The sequence below is a fragment of the Lingula anatina genome, chromosome 6, assembly GCF_051362555.1.
Source record: "Lingula anatina isolate TDL-2025a chromosome 6, LinAna3.0, whole genome shotgun sequence".
Lineage (NCBI taxonomy): Eukaryota > Metazoa > Brachiopoda > Lingulata > Lingulida > Lingulidae > Lingula > Lingula anatina.
The window spans coordinates 14,285,527-14,308,755 of NC_141772.1; the positions used below are offsets into that span (position 1 = coordinate 14,285,527).

Consider the following 23,229-nt stretch of genomic DNA (forward strand, 5'->3'; position numbering starts at 1 on the left):
AACTAAACCTCAGCTAGGGATTTTACAACTGACATTTGTTTTTACTGATTTATTTTTTCAGGAAGAAGCAATTACGAAAGTGTCAGCATTGAGAACTGGGCAGACCATGTGAGGAAGATGCACGCTGATGGGGATCTACGTTTCTCTGAGGAATATGATGTATGTTCACATATGTATATGTGTATTAATGTTCATGGTTGTGTGTGTGTGTGTGTGTGTGTGTGTGTGTGTGTGTGTGTTAGAGTGTATGTGTGTGTGTGTGTGTGTGTTAGAGTGTGTGCTTGTGTGTGTTAGTGTGTGTGTGTGTGTGTGTGTGTGTTAGAGTGTGTGTGTTAGAGTGTGCGTGTATGTGTGTGTGTGCTTGTGTGTGTTAGTGTGTGTGTGTGTTAGAGTGTGTGTGTGTTAGTGTGTGTGTGTGTTTGTGTGTGTTAGAGTGTGTGTGTGTTAGTGAGTGTGTGTGTGTTAGAGTGTGTGTGTGTGTTAGAGTGTGTGTGTGTTAGAGTGTGTGTGTGTTAGTGTGTGTGTGTGTTAGAGTGTGTGTGTTAGAGTGTGTGTGTGTGTGTTAGTGTGTGTGTGCGTGTTGGGGGTACGTGTGCAAGTATTGATACATGTCTTGAAACACATGTATGTGCATCTGTATTTATATTTGCTGGGAAAGGATGTTAAAGAGTTGTGTTCATTAAATGTATGAGAGAAAGAGAGGAAGGAAAAAGATAAAAGACCTTTCAAGATTTTTTTATCTGCTGTAGGACATCAACAACAGTGTGAACAAGAATATCACTCAGGACGCGGCGTACATGGATGAGAACAAGCCTAAGAACAGATACGTCAACATTTTGCCATGTGAGTTTATACAGTGGTTTCAGTTTTAACATTAACTAATTAATTTACATATATCTTAAACAGTTCTGTCACGACAAAGTTAAATAACATATATAACAGTATAAGAAAATAAAATTATTTTGGCATTCGTCCCTCTTATTAATAACATTTAAATGTACATAGTTTTTTTTATTTAAAAATTAAGTGTTTATCTGAAAATAAAGTCTTGATTTTCATTATTGATACTGCAAAACTTCATTTGATATCATAGATAATTCTATTCTTGAGAAAAAGGCAAATCATTTCTAAAGAAACTTAATTTGTTTTTGTACTGTCTGCCACAACATATTCATGATGTTCTAAAATGTGCAAGATTCTGAGCTTCATTTACTCCTTAGATTTAAATTATATTCACTGGAGTCGATATGGTAGCTATATCTACACAAGTTTGTCCTAGAGCGCATTCAGGGCTCCGTATCTCGAACGGTTCCTTATGTTGCACACGCGCTCAAGCGTCTCGATTCCATGGCCCCGTATCTTGAAATAGAATTGGTTATGGAATCGAGACACTTGCACACGTGCGCAACATAGCGAACCTTTCGAGATACGGAGCCCAGAACAGCAGACTATCAGATCCACAGATCAAATATGGCCGACCCACTTGAATGGTTGTTGCATAATCCCGCGTGGAATCTGTTCAGTGCTTGATTGGGAAATAAGTGGCAAGCATTTTAGTGGGTCACCAAATTTGATCCGCAGATCTGTTAGTCCACTGTACTGAATGCACTACAAGTGTTTTGTGCAGTTGTCAAAATCTTGTTTTTGTCCTTTTCAGTTGACCATACTAGGGTAGTGCTAAAGCCAATGTCCAAACATAATGACTACATTAATGCCAACTTTGTTGATGTAAGTGGACACTCAAAGCTTTCTCTGTGTGATTTAATCTGTGATTTAAGTGTTTTCATATTGTAATTCAAATTAAATAGCTTGTCTAAAGTAATTGAAGTAATTTTAGATGTGATTTATATCTGTTATTTCATTTGACAGAACTCTTCATGGTTTTATTCTAAGTTATTCAAGCAGAAAGAGAGCTCAGAATCATTTTGATTTTTCAGTGATTAAATTTACTTGTCTTTAGTCATTTATTTATTTTGTTCCATGAATTTATCCAAATAAGGAAATGTGCATTATATATATATTTTTTTTACGCCAGGGTTACCACAAAGCCAAAGCCTATATAGCTACCCAAGGGCCACTGCCTAATACATTTGAGGATTTCTGGAGAATGGTGTGGGATCAAAACTCTGTCATTGTAGTTATGATAACAAACCTGGAAGAGAAAGGAAGAGTAAGTAAAATAAATACAGGGCTGCCTGTGAGAAGGCCTAGTGGGCATTATTTGTGAGAAAAAGATGGCTTTTGATGTTGAAAAATCCTAGATACCTGGGGCATGTAAACACATTACCAAATGCAACTACTTGTTTGTGCACATGTGTATACCAAACATTGTCGCAGTTGAGAAACGGATAATTAACTGGCTCTCAAGATGATTATGAAAAGAGCCTTTTTAATATTTATTTAGTTGTCTACTTGAGTTAGTCATTTTTTGCTTTCTGTAGAGGAAGTGTGACAAATATTGGCCAAATGAGGTGGGGCACACTGAGACTTATGGGAATATGCAAGTGGAGTACCTGGATGAAGACGAGCGTGCATGCTACACCATACGCAAATTCTGTCTGCGAAATCAAAAAGCTAAAAGAGTTAGCACAAGAGTGGTAAGTCATAGTCAAAATTGCAAAATGATGAATTGTTTTATGCATGTGTTTGTTATGTTTGAGTTCTGAAAAATTGGGTGGAACTGGCTGGCGTGATTGACTGTTCCCATTCAGGCCGTCTGTCAATCAGTGTGTAGATCCGCCATTCTTGATTGGCAATTGGCCTTAATGGGAGAATGTCAATCAACATGGGTAGGTCCTCCCATTTTCAAAGCTTTGATTTAGTCTGCTATTTTAGTCTTCTGTTTAGGCTGGGTCCCTCAAAGAATCAATAATAATAGGAGACGATAAAAAATTGTGGAGACAAATCTCATCATCTGCTTCATCATCCAGAAATGAAAAGTTTAAAAGAACAAATGTTCATTGTAAGAATGGCTGAAGTCTTATTATCTTATTTTTAATGCTGACAATTATACTTAATCATATTTTCATTGGATAATAAGGTCATTGAAGATTTTATTACAAGCCATTGAGTCCCTGCAGAGTCCCTTGAGTCCATTGAGTCCCTGCCTTACTTGGCAAACTCTTATTCAACCATCAGCTAAAACCACTCGTATCATATATCATGATCCCTCTGTGTTCTAGAAACATTCCGCATTTGAGCGTATTATCTACCAGTATCACTATACAGACTGGCCAGACCACGGGGTCCCAGACTACACACTACCCGTGTTGACGCTGGTCCAGAAATCGTCGCGTCATAATCCTGAAGGGGCAGGCCCTATCATTGTACACTGCAGGTAAGGGACATTCTCATATATATATGCCTTATGCTGATGTGTGCAGCCTTTTTCAATGCATTCGTAATGTCTAAGTCATAGACCCTATATGGCAGTCTTTGAGTCAAATCTAAAAATTTTTCAGTTTTCAAAATTATGAACTCAGGTAAACTATCAGTGACAAGTAAGTAAAAAAAAATTGTCTAGCAAGATTCTTTATATTATGGGGTATATATATATATATATATATATATATATATATATATATATATATATTTATATTGCTATTATCACTTTTTCAGTGCCGGAGTTGGTAGAACTGGCACGTACATAGTTTTAGACAGTATGATACGACAGATTCTAGACAAGCGAACTGTGAATGTGTGCGGTTTCCTCACACACATCAGGCACCAGAGGAGCTTCTTGGTGCAGACAGAGGTGGGTTGCAATCACATGTCACAATTGTCACACCTAACACACTCCCCAGCAATTTCATGTCACAACCGTCACACCTAACACACTCCCCAGTTACACTTAAGTATGTTGACAGTCCAATACAGCTTACACAACAGTCACATATACAACAATATGGATGGAGGCACTTGTCTTGTCTAATACAACAGTGGCACCTTACATGCTCATGTGATGCATTTACCAATCAAATCTAACACACTTACACTTACTAATAACTCCTAACACAGACACACACTGCTATCTAGCCTTACATTCTGAACACAATCTGATTGTTTTCTTATCTGCAAGCCCAAAGTTTATTTATCAGCTTTGCCTCACAAATATTCCAACAGGGTAAAGATTAAAACCATGTCATGTATCCAGACCCCAGAGCTGAAAATTTGATATCTTTCACAAACCTGAGCTTTTACCTGAGATTTACCTGAGCTTTGATTGATATTAACTTCATTTTCACTACTTCTATTTGTATTTTTTTTCCTCAGGACCAGTACATTTTCATTCATGATGCCTTGTTGGAGTACATTCAAAAAGATGGTGACACAGAGGTTCTTAATTGTAAACTTAAAGAATTTGTAGAAGAAAATCTGACATTTTGCAATGCAGAAGGAGAGTGTTTACTTGACAGGCAATATCAGGTATTAGTTAATCTGTTATCTTATGGTTTAATTATTATTACACTTTTGTGGGAAAGCTTTAACAATGAATAAGCTTCTTTTAAAAGTGTATGTATACCTGACAATAAATTATATTAATTTTATACGATCTATATTGACTCTTTCCAATGTTCTTTCACTTTTTGCCAGTATTTCATAAAATGTGAATTTTAAATTGCAGCTAGTAACAGAATACAAACCAAAAGACCACGAGTTTTCTCCTGCACATATGATATATAATAAGAACAAAAATAGGTCTGAAAGGCTTTTGCCAGGTAAGCAGTTATGGTTTGAATGAAAGGATATTGATTGGGTACCTGCTGTTGAGTGGGTGTAGTTTGAAAATATAAAGTTAATGATTGGATATTTCTCAGTGTTTTTTTTTTTTTTTTTTTAAATTGAAAACATTATGCTTACTAAGGATTAAAGTCAAGTGTGAATAACTGGAGATTTATAGGAGGATACATTAATTTTTTGCAGGTGTTTGTTAATTTAGGTAATTAATGAATTCATTGTTCTTTGATAAAGGCAGTCACAAAGACTGCAGGATAACTATTATAGCACAATTCCCCATAATTTAAAGTAATGACATCATGGTACGTTTTGCTAAACAACAATTAACTTTAACTGAAAACAAAATTTGTCTTCCAGTGGACAAGAGTAGAGTTCATCTCCCAAAGCAGCCTGGCATAGACGGGTCAGACTACATCAATGCAACGTTCCTGCAGGTGATTATCTGGTCCCTTTTGGTTTTCACACAGTTGTTAGCATTTGCCTTAACGTCTTCTTATCTTCAAGATGAGTATTACATTTGTTGGTGCAATGCAGACACTAGGCAAAGGAGGGGGAGGGGGGAGTTCAGTGTACATCAACACCTTTGTGTTTGTGTGTGTTTTTATTCATTTCTGTTAATTTAAAAAGGCATGTAATTGGACACCTTTATCCCAAGATTGGTAACTCACTTATTTCTGATTTATTTGTCTTATTTTTATTTTAATTTATAGTGTTTTTTTTTTTCTTAATTTCAGGGCTATTTCAAAATCAATGAGTTTGTGATCACCCAGCACCCCCTGGGGACCACCCAGGAAGACTTCTGGAGGATGGTCTGGGACCAGAACTCAGCCACCATTGTGATGCTCTCGGAGGTCACTAAAGACGGGGTCAGTGAAATAGAGATGAAAATCTTCCAGATTTATCTGGTTATTTGTTTTATTTATTGAATTTTGATTATGTTTTTTATAAGGTCCACTTTCATCTCTGGTAAAAGTCTGCTTAGCCAGACACGTAAATCAGACAAGTAGACGGCTACAAATAGTTCCCATTGTTATAGTGTTATTTGACCCTCTGTAATCGGCAGACTATATGTGAAAGCAGATTTTAAAAGGATCAACTGATAAATGTGACATAGGATTGATTAATGATAATTTGAAGAAATTGTGAAAGGAATCATTTTGGTGTTCATTTTCCAACAGTGCCCCATGTCTTGGTGTCACCATTAGTAAGTGTATCTGCAAGCACAATGTGTCCGGTGAAAAGAAAAGAAGTAGGAGATGAAGGTCGCTATTTGTGCTAACAGATTCTGTTGAATACAGTAGATCGCCATTTGATAGTTTGACACACACGCATACCCACAGAGAGAGAAAGAGAGAGATAGGGGCTATGTTGGTGCAATCAATGCCAAGTCCACAGTGGTCTGGTTCACATCCTTAGAAGTTAATATTTAATTTTCTGTTTTCCAGGAATTTCCTGAATTTTGGCAAGGCAAGGATGAAACCCAAGAAATAGACAGTGGAAACTTCAAGGTGACCCAGACTGGGGAGGATTTCTCCCAGATTCACAACATTACCAGAGATTTCCTGATTGAGTCTAAACAGGTGGGTGTGGGTGTTCAAAAAAGTATGCTTATTATCCATTATCTTTACTTTATTACATCACATTGCAGTTTCAATATTAATTGCTTGTAATCAATAGACCAGGCCCCGGTTTCACAAAAAAAACTTAAGTCAGGTTCCCTGGCTAAGAACTCAATTACCAAGGTTACATGGTCAAATGGGCAAGTCTTACCCTATCAGGAGCAGTGTAACAGCACTCTCATGGAAATCCTAAACAACTAAACCAGGGAACTGACTTAAGTTTTTTTTTTTTTTTTTTTTTTTGTAAAACTGGGGCCAGGTTAAAATGAATCAATATTACTAGCCTAGCCATTTAACAATATTTACGTAACCTTAGCGTTGTTTATATTATATGTTCTACATTTTTAACCAGGATGACTACGAACTCACTTCGCGTATTATCTCTACGACTGCTTGGCCTGAGAGTTGCACTCCTCTGCACACAGTGCTGGAGTTCATTGACACAGTTGATAGCTGGCACAAGGAGCACCAGAATGGACCAATTATAGTTATAGACAAGTAAGTTGAGATGAGCAATAATGTTCATCAGCTTGGTATTTGAATATGAATCATTTAATTATTCGATACATGATGGAAAATTCTCCTCGCCACGTGTTAGCTTGTGGTAAACTGGTCAGAGGCCTTTTTCAGACTGTTATGAGTATATGTTTCTCACCAGGACCTAATTGAGAATGTGAGGTAAATGGATGTCCCTCCCCTTCCCTCCCCCCCTCTAAAAAGTTTTTTTTTCCACTGGTATTTACTTCTTTTGTCTTTCTGTATTTTTATTTTTCCATGTGCATTTAAAATGTTATTTTAAAAGTGGAAAAAAAAAAGTTAAAACAAAATTGGTGTTCTGTTTCTACAGAGAAGGTGGGTCAGTGGCTGGCACTTTCTGTGCTCTTTACTCCCTGAACAACCAGAGAAAACATGAGGATGGGGTTGATGTCTACTCCCTGGCTAAAACGTACCATCTCATGAGACCTGGGATATTTTCATCAAAAGTAAGTGATGATTTACAAATGCGGATATGAGCAAACGATATTCTCCGTGTTTTTAAAATTTTTGTTGCAGATAGAGATTTACCCATGGCTGGTTGGTCAGGCTTTGATTGCTAACACCAAGCTTTTTAAATGTACTGATTGACACTTTTCTTGTTTTATTTTTGCAGGAAGCAAAAAAGTAACATAGATATGTGACCAAATTTGGTAGTGAATTAGAATTAAATAAACAGTTATTATTATTATTATTATTATTATTATTATTATTATTTGAAATTGTGCAAAATCTGTTTCTAAAAATCCTAATTGTAAGCCATAAATTCTAGGATGACTACCACTTTCTGTACAAAGTAATGGGCAGCATTGTGGAGTCCCAGCCTGACATTTTAATGGACATTAAAGGACGGATTGGATCAAGCGAAAGTCTTAACCATGGCAACAATGGTCAGCCCTTGTCCACTTGGGCACATGGACTGAGCCTGAAGAGGAATGAAGAGCAGACGACCACCACTGTTTAGGTTGTCAGAAAGAATAGTGGGAATAGAACATGAATGAAAATTCCTTAAAATATCAACAGGAATTTGAAAGGCAGTAGAAAGGACAGCATAGCAAGTGTCTGTTCTTCATATTCCTCAAAAGAGGTAGGGATATTGTTAGGTTTAGTTTGGGAGAAAGTACATATCGCAATAAGGGCTGGTGGTGTGTTTTACTGTGGCCAAGATGCACATAGGTGCAATCTTTGCAGTCGCTTTTAACTACAAGAACTGCTTTAAAAGTTTTGGGTGATGTTTGATCCAGAAGTTGTTAAGGGTAAAGGTGCTTTAAACAGCAGGACATGAAGGAGCATTTTCTTTATGGAGCTTTCATAACTGCAGGACTAAAAAAAGAGTTGTCATTTAGTTTGCTGAATGTTGCTTCAAAAGCTGGAACCGCAGCAAGGGAATAAACTGCCAGGCAATGGACAGCTTACAGTAAAAAGAATATAATTTTTGAATAGTTTATAGTGTTATTGTAGCATATTTACACATGCATATAAGTATCTGTATTTTCCCATTGCTGTGTTAACGGTTTTCTAAAGAAGTGAAGGAGCTCTCAAATTCACATTGGTAAATGCTTCCCACTTTGCCCTCATTCTTTTTCTCTGGTGGCCATATTTGATAGATAGACACATTTGAATCGAAATGGAATGGAGTAGAAGCAAGTTGTCTTGGACATGATAGTATTACATGACGTCTGCGGGAATGGCATATGAGCCTGTGGTAGCTCTTTGACCACATGACCCATACAAACCAATCACAAATGTCATTTTTTCCCCAACTTGTTGGTCACATGGTTCATTTGAACCAATCACAGTGCTATCATGAAAATTAAAAATGCTTCAATCCAAAAGGTGAAGTGCAATTGATTAAACTTTTTTTCGCATTTAATTTCAAAATCTCTATTGGTATAAAATGTTTGTTTCATTTTATAGTGTGCATCATCGAAAATCAAGTCTGCTTTCATTTAAAAGTAGTTTTTTTTAAGATTAGTGTATAAAAAATGATACAACAAAGGTATCATATATCTTGTTTCTTCCCTTACTTAAATTATTCTCATATAAAGGTGCATTCACATGATAATGAAGACTATTATAAACTAAAAATAAGTCTGAAAAGGGGTTCCTCACTTGCCCTTTCCAACAGATGTTGTAAATTAGGCCTATTTTCTTGTTTTGAGTGAATAGAATATGATGAGAAGTCCTGGAAAGGACAAGAAATGATGTAACAATGGGCACAATCTATAGTACCTCCATCCTTCTTATTTTATACTTTTCTAAAGACATTCCTATATATCTGTTTTCTTTAATAGAGCCTTGGTTTGAAAGTAGTTGGAGATGGCTTTTAGATAATACATTTCTGATCTCAAATTTATATATTTTACCCTGTGGACTGTACAGAAAAAATATTTTACTTGGTTTTGTATAATAATAAGAGTTCACATTTCTGACTAATTTCGCAACATCTCTTTCACTTTTTTCTCCATTGAACCTCTTCCCCCCAAAAAATTTGAACAGTTACTATATTTCTTACCCATAACCAAATGCCTGAGCCATCCACTACGCGTAACATGTAAGTCCATATACAAGTCATGTGCTGAGTCTGTTAAAGAATATTCATAGAATATCTTTTAATCCTGTTGGGGGTTTCATCAGGAATATTCTTCAATGTAACTATATACAAGTCCAGTGAAACAATTTGCTTAAGTGTTGACTCTGTTATCAGTGGTGGTTTTAGTGGATTATATTTTGTAACCTAAAGCTTTGTAAAGTTTAACCCATATACATATTATTTTGTACTGTTATATTTATGTGCCATGAATAGAATGTTTCTACACCAGGAATATTAATCAAACTTGTTAACAACATTAGACATTATGGTTCTACAATTTCATCAAATGCAAATATCCTTTCAACTTATTTTTACTGGAACTTGCCTTGTCTATCTATCTATCAGTCTATCTATCTATATATATATATATATAGAGAGAGAGAGAGAGAGAGAGAGAGAGAGAGAGAAAGTTGATGAGCATAACTTGTCAGCATTTGGCTATAAGAAAAGATTCGACTTAAACTGTCCTGTTATTTGACCTGACAAGTTTCAGTAAGAGTAAGTTGAAAGGTTAGCAGCATTTGTATTGGAGGCTAATGTTTTATTTTCACAATGGCATGAAATAATTAAAATAATGTTGATTGACGAAAAAATTCTCCCCCTCCATGCACTAGAACAGAATAATATATTTCATTTTCTATTATATCATATATTTGTATATTTTCTGATAGGCATGTTTTCAAAGTAATGTATCAAGATGGATAGTACTGAGAATTGTATGGGGGTCATCCAAGATAGTACAGGATTTTGAATTTTGCGTAAGATCAAGCTAGACTGAACATGATTTGTAGGAGAATGAGGTCAGAAAAAGTTTCGCCTTTATTGCTTTTAAGTTCACGTGATTTCTGGTTGTATGTGCAATGACATGCAGTGCCAAAAGCCTAGTTTCAGTCTATCTGAGATGATCCTCATTAAAATTCCAGGAAAGGTGACAACAGCATTTTTGTTAAGACTGTCAATTAATTTTTTTTATATATATAACGTGCCAGAAATGTTGTCACAAGTCGCCAAATTAACCTTTTGCTTCTCCTCTACTGCAAATTGTATATTACAAGTATGATGATGTGTATCCAGAAAACTGAATCAGATGTGTTTTGTAAATATTTTACCTTAACTGTATACTTACAATTTTATACATATTATTTTATGAACCTCAGTGCATTTAGATTTGCCAGAGATCATGAAACAAAGTGGGGTCAAATATTTGTTTATGGGGGATATCTGGAAAGAGAAATTAAATACACTCCATAATAACTTTATATAATATATATGTGATTAAAAATTCAGTTAGCTAGTGAAATATTATGACTTTAAAATGTTTTATAATATATATGTGTGTGATGATTAAAAGCTATAGATAATTATAAAGTAGGAGTTTCGTAGATGAAACCTGACTGAAGTAGTCTTTCAACTATGTTACTCATATCACTCAGATAAACGTGTGAATACAACACCAATTTCTGTATTGCTTATCATTTTGCTACATCATGGTGCATGCTATTCAGAAGAGCTTCCCTATAAAAAGTGTTATATATTATGCCATGCCATTTATGCAGGGAAACTTGTGTTTGATACCCTAAATTTGTGTTATTGAGTCCCGTGTTAATGGCATTCTGTAATTTAGACCAAATCACATGGTTATGTAGTTACTCCATGATGGATCGAAGCAGATGGATCTGTTTACATTTGTTGACTTTGGACCGAAGAGTGTCCTACTTTCCATCAATAAGCATTCAGATTCACTTTGACTAAGTGTAAGTTTGTCGGTTAACGATGCCAGTAGGATATATCTGATTTGAAGTGGTCCTGTGTAAAACAGACTTGGAACAAAAATGCTGGGATTTGGGGATAACACATCAATTTTTTTAACTTAGCTTAACATTTGCTGAGGTGAAAAGTTTAACTTTCAAATATATATATATATATATATATATATATATATATATATATATATATATATATATAAAGTGGTTGGAAAACATCCTTGACTGTCACATTTTAAAACTTTAGTATGCTTTATAAAAATAAATTCCATTTCCAATCATCATTGAAAGGTCTAAATTATGTGTATTGTATTTCACTATGCATACCAGAAAAAGCTGTTGCCACAGCAGAAACGTTTAAAAAGTTAATTTATCAAAAGAGCAGTCTACTTTTTGTAACGTGATATATTGTAAAAGGCTTAAGTACTGAATATGTGTTGGTATTTCTGTTTTTCATTCACTTTCTTCAGTGATATTTGCTACCACAGCAATAGTTTGTTACTATTCCACTGACTTTTCAACATGTAGTCATTTTCTTTGGTTCTTTCCTTCTGGTAAAGATTGCATGACTTGATAATTTAAAGTCAGTATTGGATGTCTGTGGTAAATAATAATCACCAACTTGTGAGAGTGACATTTTTTTAAAAAAATAAAAGTCTTTCTAATAAATCAATTTTAAAACTTGTGTTGTTTTGATTTTGAACATTTGATAGCATTTCAGAGTACAAATAGCTTTGAAAATTTAATGCCAGATTGTTTATGCGAACCTTCTTTCCACCATCTGTCTAGAAAAGATCTGTAAGAGGGGCTTTTATTACCTCTGCCAAGGAAGTTATGTTTTCACCCCTGATTGTCTGTCTGTTTGTCTATCATCACTCAAAAAGTTATGGACCGATTTGGATGAAATTTTCAGGAACTGTCAGAAGTGGGCCAAGGAACAGATGATTAGTTTTTGGTGGTGATCCAGATCAACAGTCAATCAATAACAAAAAATATTGAAAATTGGGGTGAAACGGCATTGGATGGAGACTTTGCTGCCTTGGCGGAGGTCTGCGCTCTCTGAGTGCTTTTCTAGTCATAGAATTGGGCAAATTTGAAGAATATTGTATGTTGAGTATTTTTGGATGTAAGGACAGGTCTCAAAATTCTAATATGGTCACCAAATTAAATATGGCTGCCTGGCAGACAGTTGCTTCTAATGGGGCCGTAGCGATAGTCCGAAGGTTCAACAGTCCGAAGGTTCATTGGTCCGAATGTTCACTATAGAACCTTCAGACCAATGAACCCTTGATTAAAAAATCGATGAAAATGGTACCATTTTTCGGACCAATGAACCTTCGAGACGCCCCCCTTCTAATACAGTGACTTAAAATCCTGAAATCCTGCTGTTCTAAAATTATCAAGCCCTGTATTAACATTAAAATTATTCAGTCAAATTTAAGCCCAAACATTATTTTTACCAAATGAAATAAATGGTGAGCTGCATTTTCATATGTCAAAAAATTAAATATCATTGAAACGGAAATGAATTGAGGCTCGAAAATATTATATATTATTAACAAATTCAGTGCATCACATATTATATGACCTTGAGAGGTTTTGAATGTTCTTGAGGACCTTAATATATATATATATATACTAAAGTTATGTAATTTCCCCTAAATTCATTCTTTATATTTACTAATTTTCTCATGCACCCTTTTACCCTAATAACCCTAAAACATGCATGGTCTATCATTCCCCCTTTGTCTTTACATCAGGTTTTCTACGATAAATTTTTGGAACAAGGGAGCACAAAACAAATTTACAAATAATCCAAATTACAATTAGAACACAAAACGCTGTAATGATGATGAAACCCATTACATCGAGCAATAAATACTGAAACCAGTTTAATCTCTCCATAGCTTGTGAATGAAAATGCATTGTCCCTTTGTTCCTGATTACATACTCGATCCAAAACCTCATCATTTCTTTGCCGTTCATCGGTTGATCACGAACAAGAGCAGAAGCACGTTTCGCACTTTCATAATATGAGGGGTTAGTTAAGACTGATTTAATCTTGGCTTCAAACGCTTGTTCGGTGAGATTATAAAAGTCCAGTTCTTCACCCATCCCAATGCGTTGCACCAACTTTTTTGCGTGACTAAACTGGTCAAAAAACAGGGGCACTGCAATCACAGGAACGCCGTGAAATAACGCCTCGTGGGAACTGCTGACGCCACAATGGGTGATGAAAAGTCGAGCTTTTTCATGCCCCAAAAGATCATTTTGCGGTATCCATGGTAGCACCTTTGTATTATTCCCGAGTCCTTGGACATTGGATTTTGCGTTTCTTAATATCACTTTCTGAGGAAGACGCGCGAAAACTCGTGCTATCATTGCCATCGTTTCAGAGCTAAACCCTGCTATCATTGTCCCGAAGCTCATGATAATGATACCGTGCTCTCCCGATGACTGCACGAACCTTTCCAATTCTTCTGGAAGAGGCTTGGCAGGATGGAAGAGCAGTCCGGAAACCGGCTTGACCCAAGGCATGACTGGACGGGGGTAGTCAAATACAAAATCAACATTCACTATGACAAGTGATAATCTTGTTTGGGCTTCCCATAAAGACAACGACGTATTAAGATTGTATTTGAGTTTGGCCTCACTGAAAGGTACCCTCATTTTACCTGTGACATAACGTGCACCTAAAATAGACAATGCATTCGTTAATCTCTCCCAAAAATCCATCCTATCCGAGAACTTTCCAGTGGGTGATGGTACGTACGAAGGGTTGAGGGGAGAAGAAAAATACCTATCATTGCCAAATCCTAAATTCGAGTACCCTACCCCAGGAATGTCCAAATAATCCCTCACTATGAGCCCCTGTGGTGAAATTACATCCATGAAAACCAGGTCGAACTCTTCGCTGACCATTTTCAGCATCACACCACTATCATTAAAAAGCGAGTCAAGTAAGTCTCTGCTGTATTCTATCCAACCAGACATAAACACGAATGGATCTTTCCGCATTTCGTGCAGAAACGTCTCCTCCGAAATCTCAAAAGGAAAGGTATCTAGTTTGAAAGTAATTGTACGTACTTTTTCTGGGACGTTCTTGGGGACGCAGTTGGAGGGAAGCAACATGGCAACGTCGTGGTTGTGCTCCGACAGCATTTGACCAATCTTCACCATGTTCATGAGGCGAGAGGTTTGCTGATGAATATATGGGATCAGTAATATCTTGGAACTTGAAATGTCCTCCACCTGTGTAGATACAACAAGCACGGCCACACACCACAAGGCTGTCGTTGCGATCCTCATCTTGCTCACGTTGTTAACGTAGATGGGATGGAACCTAGGTGCGTTTCTTAGAGTCACGCAAGCCACCTAGCCGTTAATGCTGTACCTCAGTGATCTCGGCGTGTAACCGGTTTGCTTGATAGCGACGCGACACTCCGCTATCGTATAAGCCAGTTGGTTGTTCTCTGAACTTGATAATTTCCTTAACAGACATAGCCCTTCGGCCTAACTGGCATAGTTGACTTCGTGAACCGTATGGATCCTAAATTTAACAGAGTCGCACACGCAGGAAGGCCCCTATATAGAGTGGAAACGTCTAAGATATGCCTAAATTGCACTGACCACAGCCCACGCTATGTCCTATATAGATCTGTTTGAATGGAGCTGGACAAAGCGCGATTATCTAAAAGAGCTTTATTTAGGCCAACGAAGACCTATTCATGGTACATGTATGAGAAGTGCAAGTAAAGCATAGGTTATATAGGTTGTCTGAAATTTAAGACGGTATGGGGTCATAACAACACGCGTCTGATAAAACGTGCCTCTCTAACTGAGATGTATTTAAAATACTCAATTACAATAGTCATGCTATTTGCTGCATTGCTCATACTCTGCCTGTATACTTCCCGTATTAATCCCTTTTTGTGTGGCATCAATGGGAGGCAGGCCTCAAGAAATCTTGGACATCGCACGCATTCACGGCCTCCGTGGCGTCTTCGATTATATCTACAGTGGCGGTGTAACAGGAACGCAAGTCCGCTAAGTACCGTTGTCCGCTTCCCATTACTTTGTACAGGTGACATTTATCCAATATACTAACCCCAGCACTCCAACTAACCCTATAACTAGTCAGGCGGTTAAGTCCAAATTATATCCAGAATTGTGCAAAAGTTGATAAAAGCATGAAACTTTCCACGATGAATGACCCTTAGGTGTTTGTCAATTTTGGATCGGGGGGCAACTCCAAAATTCACAAGTACCCGGATGAGACGCTTTCTTAAATATGCTGACTCAGCATTTTATGTACATTCAGATTTCATCAAAACGAGCACTAACAGTACTAATTATGATACGATAAATAGATTTTAAAAAACGTACGCTCACTGTGCACATCTATGAGAGCAATGATGACGTCACGATGACGTCACTGGGTGATATTGCACAATTTAGAATGACAAATATCCACTTTCTCCTACAGGAACAATAGTCGAACTCTGTAATGTTTTTTCCGTAATTTTTATTACAGAAATGCATCCTTTAGGGTTAGAAAGGTAAAATTAGCTTGATTGCAACTTCAGAGACATTGAGCATTTTCAATATGGCCGTCAATTTTTGAGGAAAAACAGAAAAACAACCAGAAGTCGACGGATGTACTTTATTTGTGGCTGTTGTGAATGTGTTTCATGTCGGTAGAACACAGTAGGGCACAAGACTACATCCTAGCACGTCGTTGTTACTGATAAAAAAAAAACAAAATGTCCGCCAAAAAAGAGGGTAGAGGCAGAGGGTAAAGTAAATTGGCAAAATCAGCATATTTCTAGTATCATCAGTCTAATTAACGGCATCTTCTTCTTTGATTTTTCCGTTCATCGTGATTTTTCGTTAGCTTTTATCCTACACTACCATTATCTGCTTGTTTAATATTCAACTTATGTGTGGTGAGGGCTTAAGCCCTCCAAGTAGTCAGGTTACCAACCTAATTGGTCCCATAGTTGAACAATACTATGTTGTTTTCTGTAATTGTTTGAAAAAGAAATGCCCCTTTTTTGGTCAGAAAAGTCAACTTAGCTTGGCTTTACTAACTTCTGGGACATTGGCACTTTTCGTTACCCAAAATGGCTGCCAATTTTTACGCAAATTTAGATAAGTATTCATAGCAATTTACATCAAACTATATACAGTGCGTGAAGATTCTTCATTTTAAAGTCTATTTGCATGTTAACAAATACAGAGATGGTGTTTCTTAGGGTTTTCTTTCCCATAATCTGCATGTCACTTTAATAGAAATAGCAAAATAGCCACCAAATTCACAAATTTGAAGTTGTGCTTCTTTATTCTGACCACATGGGTGCTAAAAATCCTAGGAATATGTCCCGACATCGTGTCTATCCCCAAGAAAAGCCACACGGAAGGCGTGCTGCAACTGCACTGAGACTGAACGGACTCGGTATGATCACTTTCACCCGACAAAGCGAATTTTCCCTACAATAACATATCCTTTAGTCTGGGTTCCAATCCAACATACGGGCTTCTACGTCTGGTCTACGACCAAAAAATTGATGTCAAGTTGTAAAAATGCCTAAAAAGACAGCAAAGAGCAAGAGTGGAGAGGGGGATCGGGGACAAGCAAAGTTTGATTGGGCTCACCATCTTTGAACACTGCTGCGGATATAAAGACCTTCTCAAACATGCACCTGTTTTTATACCTCCCCCAAAACATCTCAACACGTAAGATTCCCGTGCAAAGGACGAGCAACAACCAAGGCTGCCCTACGTCTACTTGCGTTGCCCTTGCGTTGCCTGTACTCCTTGTACGCATTACGTACGTAGTGCACGATGCGGGACACGTGCTAAAGCCCGTCGGGCGCAAAGATACTTCTGACACGCGGAGGCTGAGCTTCTCAGGTACTGTCCACGCACTTTCTTCTTGCGCACTAATTACAATCACCAGTTACTTGATTTCTTCCCTGCGATCTAGCTACGGCCCAGCCAGACGAGAGGAACCTAAAATACCGTACGTCCTGAAAATCGTGCGTGGAGTTGGGACCCAGGCTTAAGCTCATATAAAGCCTAGGTCCCAACCGAACGTACGGGCTGCTACGTGTGGTCTACGGCCAAAAAAAATGTGCAAAACGTGCGTGAGGAGCACGTCCATCTTGCGACTTTTGGAGGACGCAAACAGCACGTAGAAACTTTTCGACATGATCAACAGCCGCTACGTGCGATCTAGCTACGTCCTAGCAGGACGCAAGGAACCTAAATACCGTGCGTCCAAAACGTAGTTGGGACCTATAGGCTTTAGCGACAAAACACGGCACAAGCATGTACTGTAGAGGTAATTGCCGTTGCCCGTAGCCACTTACGATGTCATAAAAAATCCCACGGAAAACGTGTACGAGTTCATTGTACGGCGTCCGTAGCAAATGTCATTTAGACTTTGGCGATCCAAACGAGATGAAGAGGCAATTTTCATATCGTCAGCGGAATATCGGTAGCGATCCGAGCGAGACGAGAAGGTAATTTTCATATTTGTTTTAGGGACTTCGTCAGCAGAAGATCGTCAGCGGGAGATAGTTATTGATCCGAGCAAAAAGAGAAGGCAATTTGAATATTTGTTCAAGGGCCTCATTAGTGGAAGATCGTCAGCGGGAGACCCAGTGGTTAGGATGCGTTCATTCGCAACTGAGTGAAATATGCTAATGTCTAACCCTGCAAGAGCAAAATTTATTCACATGGTTGAGATGGTAACAACTGACTACTGAATGTTTATTTTGCATTAAAACGTGTTCTAGCAGTTCAGACTCCCACCAAAAGGAAATTGCCAAAATAAGTCGGTAATTGATTTTTGAAATATTTTTATACTATTTTTCAAATATTTTTATTTATACCCCCCTCCTTTGAAAATTATTCTTTCTTTTTTTCATTTCATTCCTTTTATTTTTGAGTGTCAAACTAGCTGATAATGATAGGTAAGGATCATGGCTAATTAAAAATCTAAATGAACAGAAAAATCGAAGGCATAAAAAGTTTTAATTAGACTAATAATACACGTTATAGACTGACTATACTACTATACTTCATCCGCTGCTGTATGCGTTGGCGGCCATTTTGATTTTTCAATAACAGAAACATGCTAGTATGCAGTCATTTATCCTACTGTGTTCTTATGACGGGAAATGTGTTCAAAATAGCCACAAATAAATTATATCTGTCAACTCTTGGTTGTTTTTCTATTTTCTCTAAAAATTGACGGCCATATTGAAAATGCTCAAAGTCTCGGAAGTAGAAACCAAGCCAACTCAACCTATCTAGCACTCAAGGATGCATTTCTGTAATGAACATTTACAGGAAATATCATTGCAGGGTTCGACTATTTGGCACATGCGAGTGAGTGGATATTTGTCATTTTGTATTGTGCAATATCTCCCAGTGACGTCATCATGACGTCATCATTGTTGTAATAGATGTTTACAGTTAGTGTACGTTTCTCAAATTTATTCATGTTATCATAATTAACGCCGGTAGTGCTCGTTTACGTGAATTCTGGATGTACATAAAATGCTGAGTCAGCATATTTTAAGAAAGCGGCTCATCCGGGTACTTGTGAATTTTGGAGTTGCCCCCCGATCCAAAATTGACAAACACCCAATGGTCATTCATCGTGGAAAGTTTCATGCTTTTATCAACTTTTGCACAATTTTTTAGCTTAGCCGCCTAACTAAACCTGTTCTAATCATATGGGAGCCCGGACTTAGCATTCCTGGCACAGGAATGTTAGTCCTAAAAATGGAAGTCAGGGGTCCCATATGAATGGTACAAGTTAAGGTTAGTTGGACTATTGGGGTTAGTATATATCAAAAGTGCAGTCTACTTTTTGTAACATATTGTAAAAAGCTATTTGAGTCGGCTAGTAAAGTATGTATTTGTTTCTTTGTTTTTTTTTTTTTTTTTTTTTTTTTACTTTCTTTAGTGATACTTCGCTACATTGGCAACGGTTTGTAACTATGCCACTGACTTTTTTAATGAAGTCATTTTCTTGGGTTCTTTCCTTTTGGTAAAGATTGCATGATTTGATAATTTTAAGTCAATGTCGGATATCTTGTAATTAAAATCACCAAGCTGTGAGATTGACATTTGTTTTACAATAAAGTCTTTCTTATAAATCCGTTTCAAAACTTGTGTTGTTTTGATTTCGAACATTTCATAGAGTATCAAAGCATTAAATACTTTGGAAATTTAATGCTAGATTGTTTATTTGAACCTTCTTTCCATCTCCCGTCTGGATAAAATCTGTAAAAGGGGCTTTTATCATAGAACTGGGTATAGTTGAAAAAAATTGTTTAGTGAGTTTTTTCGGATGTAAGGACAGGTCTGAAAATTCTAATATGGCCACCAATCAAATATGGCAGTTGCTTCTAATACAGTGACTGAAAATCTTCGAATAGATAAAATTGCTCTTCTAAAATTATCAAGCCCAGTATTTACATTAAAATTATTCAATCAGTCAAAATTTAGCCATACATCATTTTTTACCAAATGAAATAAATGGCGAGCAGCATTTTCATATTTCAGGAATTTAAATATCATTGAAATGGACATTCATTGAGACTCAAAAACATTATATACTATAAATAAATTCAATGCCTTGAGAGGTTTGAATGTTCGTGCAAACTAAAATATACTTAAGTCATGTAATTGCCAGTACATTTATTCTTTATATTTACAAAATTTCTCATGCACCTATTTTACCCTAAATACCCTAAAATATTGTCTATCATTCCCCCTTTGTCTTTACATCAGGTTTTCTACGATACATTTTTGGAACAAGGGAGTACAAAACTTTAGAAAGAATCCAAATTACAATTAGAACACAAAACGTTATTATGATGATGAAACCTATTACATCGAGCAATAAATACTGAAACCAGTTTAATCTCTCCATAGCTTGTGAATGAAAATGCATTGCCTCTTTGTTCCTGATTACATACTCGATCCAAAACCTCATCGTATCTTTGCCGTTCATCGGTTGATCACGAACAAGAGCCGAAGCACGTTTTGCATTTTCATAATATGAGGGGTTAGTCAAGACTGATTTAATCGTGGCGCCAAACGCTTGTTCGGTGAGATTATAAAAGTCCAGTTCTTCACCCATCCCAATGCGTTGCACCAACTTCTTTGCGTGACTAAACTGGTCAAAAAACAGGGGCACTGCAATCACAGGAACGCCGTGGAATAATGCCTCATGGGAGCTGCTGACGCCACAGTGGGTGATAAAAAGGCGAGTTTTGTCATGCCCCAAAAGATCATTTTGTGGTATCCATGATAGCATCTTTGTATTATTCCCGAGTCTTTGCACATTGAATTTTGAGTTTCTCAATATCACCTTCTGAGGAAGACGTGCGAAAACTCGGGCTATCATTGCCATAGTTTCAGAGCTAAGCCCTGCTATCATTGTCCCGAAGCTCATGATGATGATACCGTGCTCTCCCGATGACTGCACGAACCGTTCCAAATCTTCTGGAAGAGGCTTGGCAGGATGGAAGAGCAGTCCGGAAACTGGTTTGACCCAAGGCATGACTGGACGGGGGTAGTCAAATACAAAATCAACATTCACTATGACAAGTGATAATCTTGTTGGAGCTTCCAATATAGACAATGAAGTGTTAAGATTGTATTTGAGTTTGGCCTCACTGAAAGGTTCTATCATTTTACCAAGGACATAATGTGTGCCAAAAATAGACAGTGTATTGATTAATCTCTCCCAAAAATCCATCCTATCCGAGGATTTTCCAGTTGTTGACGGTACGTACGAAGGGTTGAGGGGAGAAAAATAGTACCAATCATCGCCAAATCCTAAATTCGAATATCCTACCCCAGGAATGCCCAAATAATCCCTCACTATGAGCCCCTGTGGTGAAAGTATATCCATGAAAACCAAGTCGAACTCTTCGTTGACCATTTTCATAATAACACCACTATCATTAAAAAGCGAGTCAAGTAAGTCTTTGCTATATTCTATCCAACTTGACATAAATACGAATGGATCTTTCCGCATCTCGTGCAGAAACGTCTCCTCCGAAATCTCAAAAGGCAATGTATCTAGTTTGAAAGTAATTGTACGTATTTTTTCTGGGACGTTCTTGGGGAAGCAGTTGGAGGGAAGCAACATGGCAACGTCGTGGTTGTGCTCCGACAGCATTTGACCAATCTTCACCACGTTCATGAGGCGAGAGGTTTGCTGATGAATATACGGGATCAGTAATATCTTGGAACTTGAAATGTCCTCCACCTGTGTAGATACAACAAGCACGGCCACACACCACAAGGCTGTCGTTGTGATCCTCATCTTGCTCACGTTGTTAACGTAGATGGGATGGAACCCAGGTGCGTTTCTCAGAGTCACGCAAGCCACCTAGCCGTTCAAGCTGTACCTCAGTGATCTCGACCTGTAACCGGTTTGCTTGATATCGACGCGACACTCCGCTATCGTATAAGCCAGTTGGTTGTTTTCTGAACTTGATAATCTCCTTAACAGACATAGCCCTTCGGCCTAACTGGCATAGTTGACTTCGTGAACTGTATGGATCCTAAATTTAACAGAGTCGCACTCGCAGGAAGGCCCCTATATAGAGTGGAAACGTCTAAGATATGCCTAAATTGCACTGACCACTGCCCACACTGTGTCCTATATAGCTCTGTTTGAATGGAGCTCGATAAAGCGCTATTATCTAAGAGCTTAATTTAGGCCAACGTAGACCTATTCATGGTACATGTATGAGAAGTGCAAATAAAGCATAGGTTATAGGTCGCCTGACATTTAAGACGGTATGGGGTCATAACAACACGTGTCTGATAAAATGTGCCTCTCTCAAGTCGATATTATATTTGAAATGGGATACCCTTACAGTGCACGTATGCTCAGTTACATTTGTAATGCGACCCTTGGACATAAAATGCCCAAGGTCCATATTCTTCCCGTATTGATCCCTATCGTGCGGCGTCAATGGGAGGCAGGCGTTGGCCTCATGAAATCTTGGACATCGCACGCATTCAAGGTCTCCGTGGCCCCTTGCTTTTATATCGACAGTGGCGGTGTAACAGGAATGCGAATCCGTTAGGAACCGTGGTCCGCTTCCCATTACTTTGCACAGGTGACATTCGTCCCATATACTAGGAGACACAAGGTAATCCGAACTACCTGTATATTAGAAGTATTTACCTGTATGTTGCCATCTAGAAAAAAATGTCTTCGTGGGTAAATCCATGGCCGGTCCTCTGTATTAATAATAAATAGGTGTTTTTGGCGGTTGTTTGAATATTATTATTTATTCATTTTAGTGTGGTCTTGTGTGTCTCAGGAACTGGAAGATCAGATCAGACATGTCGACAGCGGCATTCAAAAACCTTGCAGCTTCAAGGTGAAACTTCCCAAGTTCCCCCGTGTTTTCTACGCCCCTTGGATAGTGTTCCGTAGAAATCTTAGGGGCATCACAAGTCTTGGTCTGCCGGCTGCTGGAAACAGTGGCCACATCGCCGAAGAGTGGCGCGGAGATGTCGCAACACCTATCGTTGTCAAGTTTTTCCGTTCGGTATATTCTTTCGATACCATCGCTAATTGGCTGCGTTTTGCCCAGGTTCTTGGAGACGCTGGTGTTTCCCCAAAATATGAAGGTCTGTTTGATGTCAATGATCTGAAGAACTTTCCAACTGAATTTAAACGTACGCTATGTTGTATTCAGCGACGCTGGGTAGTTCCATATAAGCAGTACCATACGGTCGGCATGGTTACTGAATTCATCAGAGTTGGAGGTGAAGATATATCACTTCATGCGTCTCATTACACGCATCGCAGAAAAGCTGGCCAAAATGCACCAGATGGGCTTTGTACACAACTACCTCAATGGACGTCACATTTGTTTGCAGTCCATCAGTGACGATCATGAAATGATGGAGCCTTATATCTGCAACTTTAGTC

The 23,229-nt window shown here is 37.8% G+C and overlaps 3 protein-coding genes across 4 annotated transcripts in view; 1 reads left to right on the forward strand and 2 right to left on the reverse strand.

Moving 5' to 3' along the window:
- The window catches only part of LOC106151009 (putative receptor-type tyrosine-protein phosphatase mosPTP-1), a 27,892-nt gene extending 15,961 nt beyond the window's left edge, over positions 1-11,931 (forward strand). For both annotated transcript variants that reach the window (XM_087015701.1, XM_087015702.1), the window contains 15 exons: positions 62-159; positions 750-843; positions 1,658-1,728; positions 2,036-2,170; positions 2,442-2,597; positions 3,183-3,337; positions 3,619-3,754; positions 4,273-4,425; positions 4,625-4,718; positions 5,095-5,171; positions 5,472-5,603; positions 6,183-6,317; positions 6,709-6,854; positions 7,204-7,339; positions 7,663-11,931. In XM_087015701.1, coding sequence (XP_086871827.1) covers positions 62-159; positions 750-843; positions 1,658-1,728; positions 2,036-2,170; positions 2,442-2,597; positions 3,183-3,337; positions 3,619-3,754; positions 4,273-4,425; positions 4,625-4,718; positions 5,095-5,171; positions 5,472-5,603; positions 6,183-6,317; positions 6,709-6,854; positions 7,204-7,339; positions 7,663-7,854 — 1,910 coding nt within the window. In that variant the 3' untranslated portion in view covers positions 7,855-11,931. The remainder of the gene's footprint in view (positions 1-61; positions 160-749; positions 844-1,657; positions 1,729-2,035; positions 2,171-2,441; positions 2,598-3,182; positions 3,338-3,618; positions 3,755-4,272; positions 4,426-4,624; positions 4,719-5,094; positions 5,172-5,471; positions 5,604-6,182; positions 6,318-6,708; positions 6,855-7,203; positions 7,340-7,662) is intronic.
- Positions 10,460-15,362, reverse strand: LOC106150998 (UDP-glucuronosyltransferase 2B1-like). Its single transcript, XM_013524058.2, has one exon. It carries the CDS (start codon positions 14,553-14,555, stop codon positions 12,981-12,983), a length of 1,575 nt encoding a protein of 524 aa, XP_013379512.2. The 5' UTR covers positions 14,556-15,362; the 3' UTR covers positions 10,460-12,980.
- Positions 15,363-19,176: 3,814 nt separating this feature from the next.
- On the reverse strand, positions 19,177-23,025 carry LOC106150989 (UDP-glucuronosyltransferase 2B1-like). Its single transcript, XM_013524048.2, has one exon. The coding sequence runs from the start codon at positions 21,598-21,600 to the stop codon at positions 20,029-20,031; it is 1,572 nt and encodes a 523-aa protein (XP_013379502.2). The 5' UTR covers positions 21,601-23,025; the 3' UTR covers positions 19,177-20,028.
- Between the last annotated feature and the right edge of the window lie 204 nt (positions 23,026-23,229).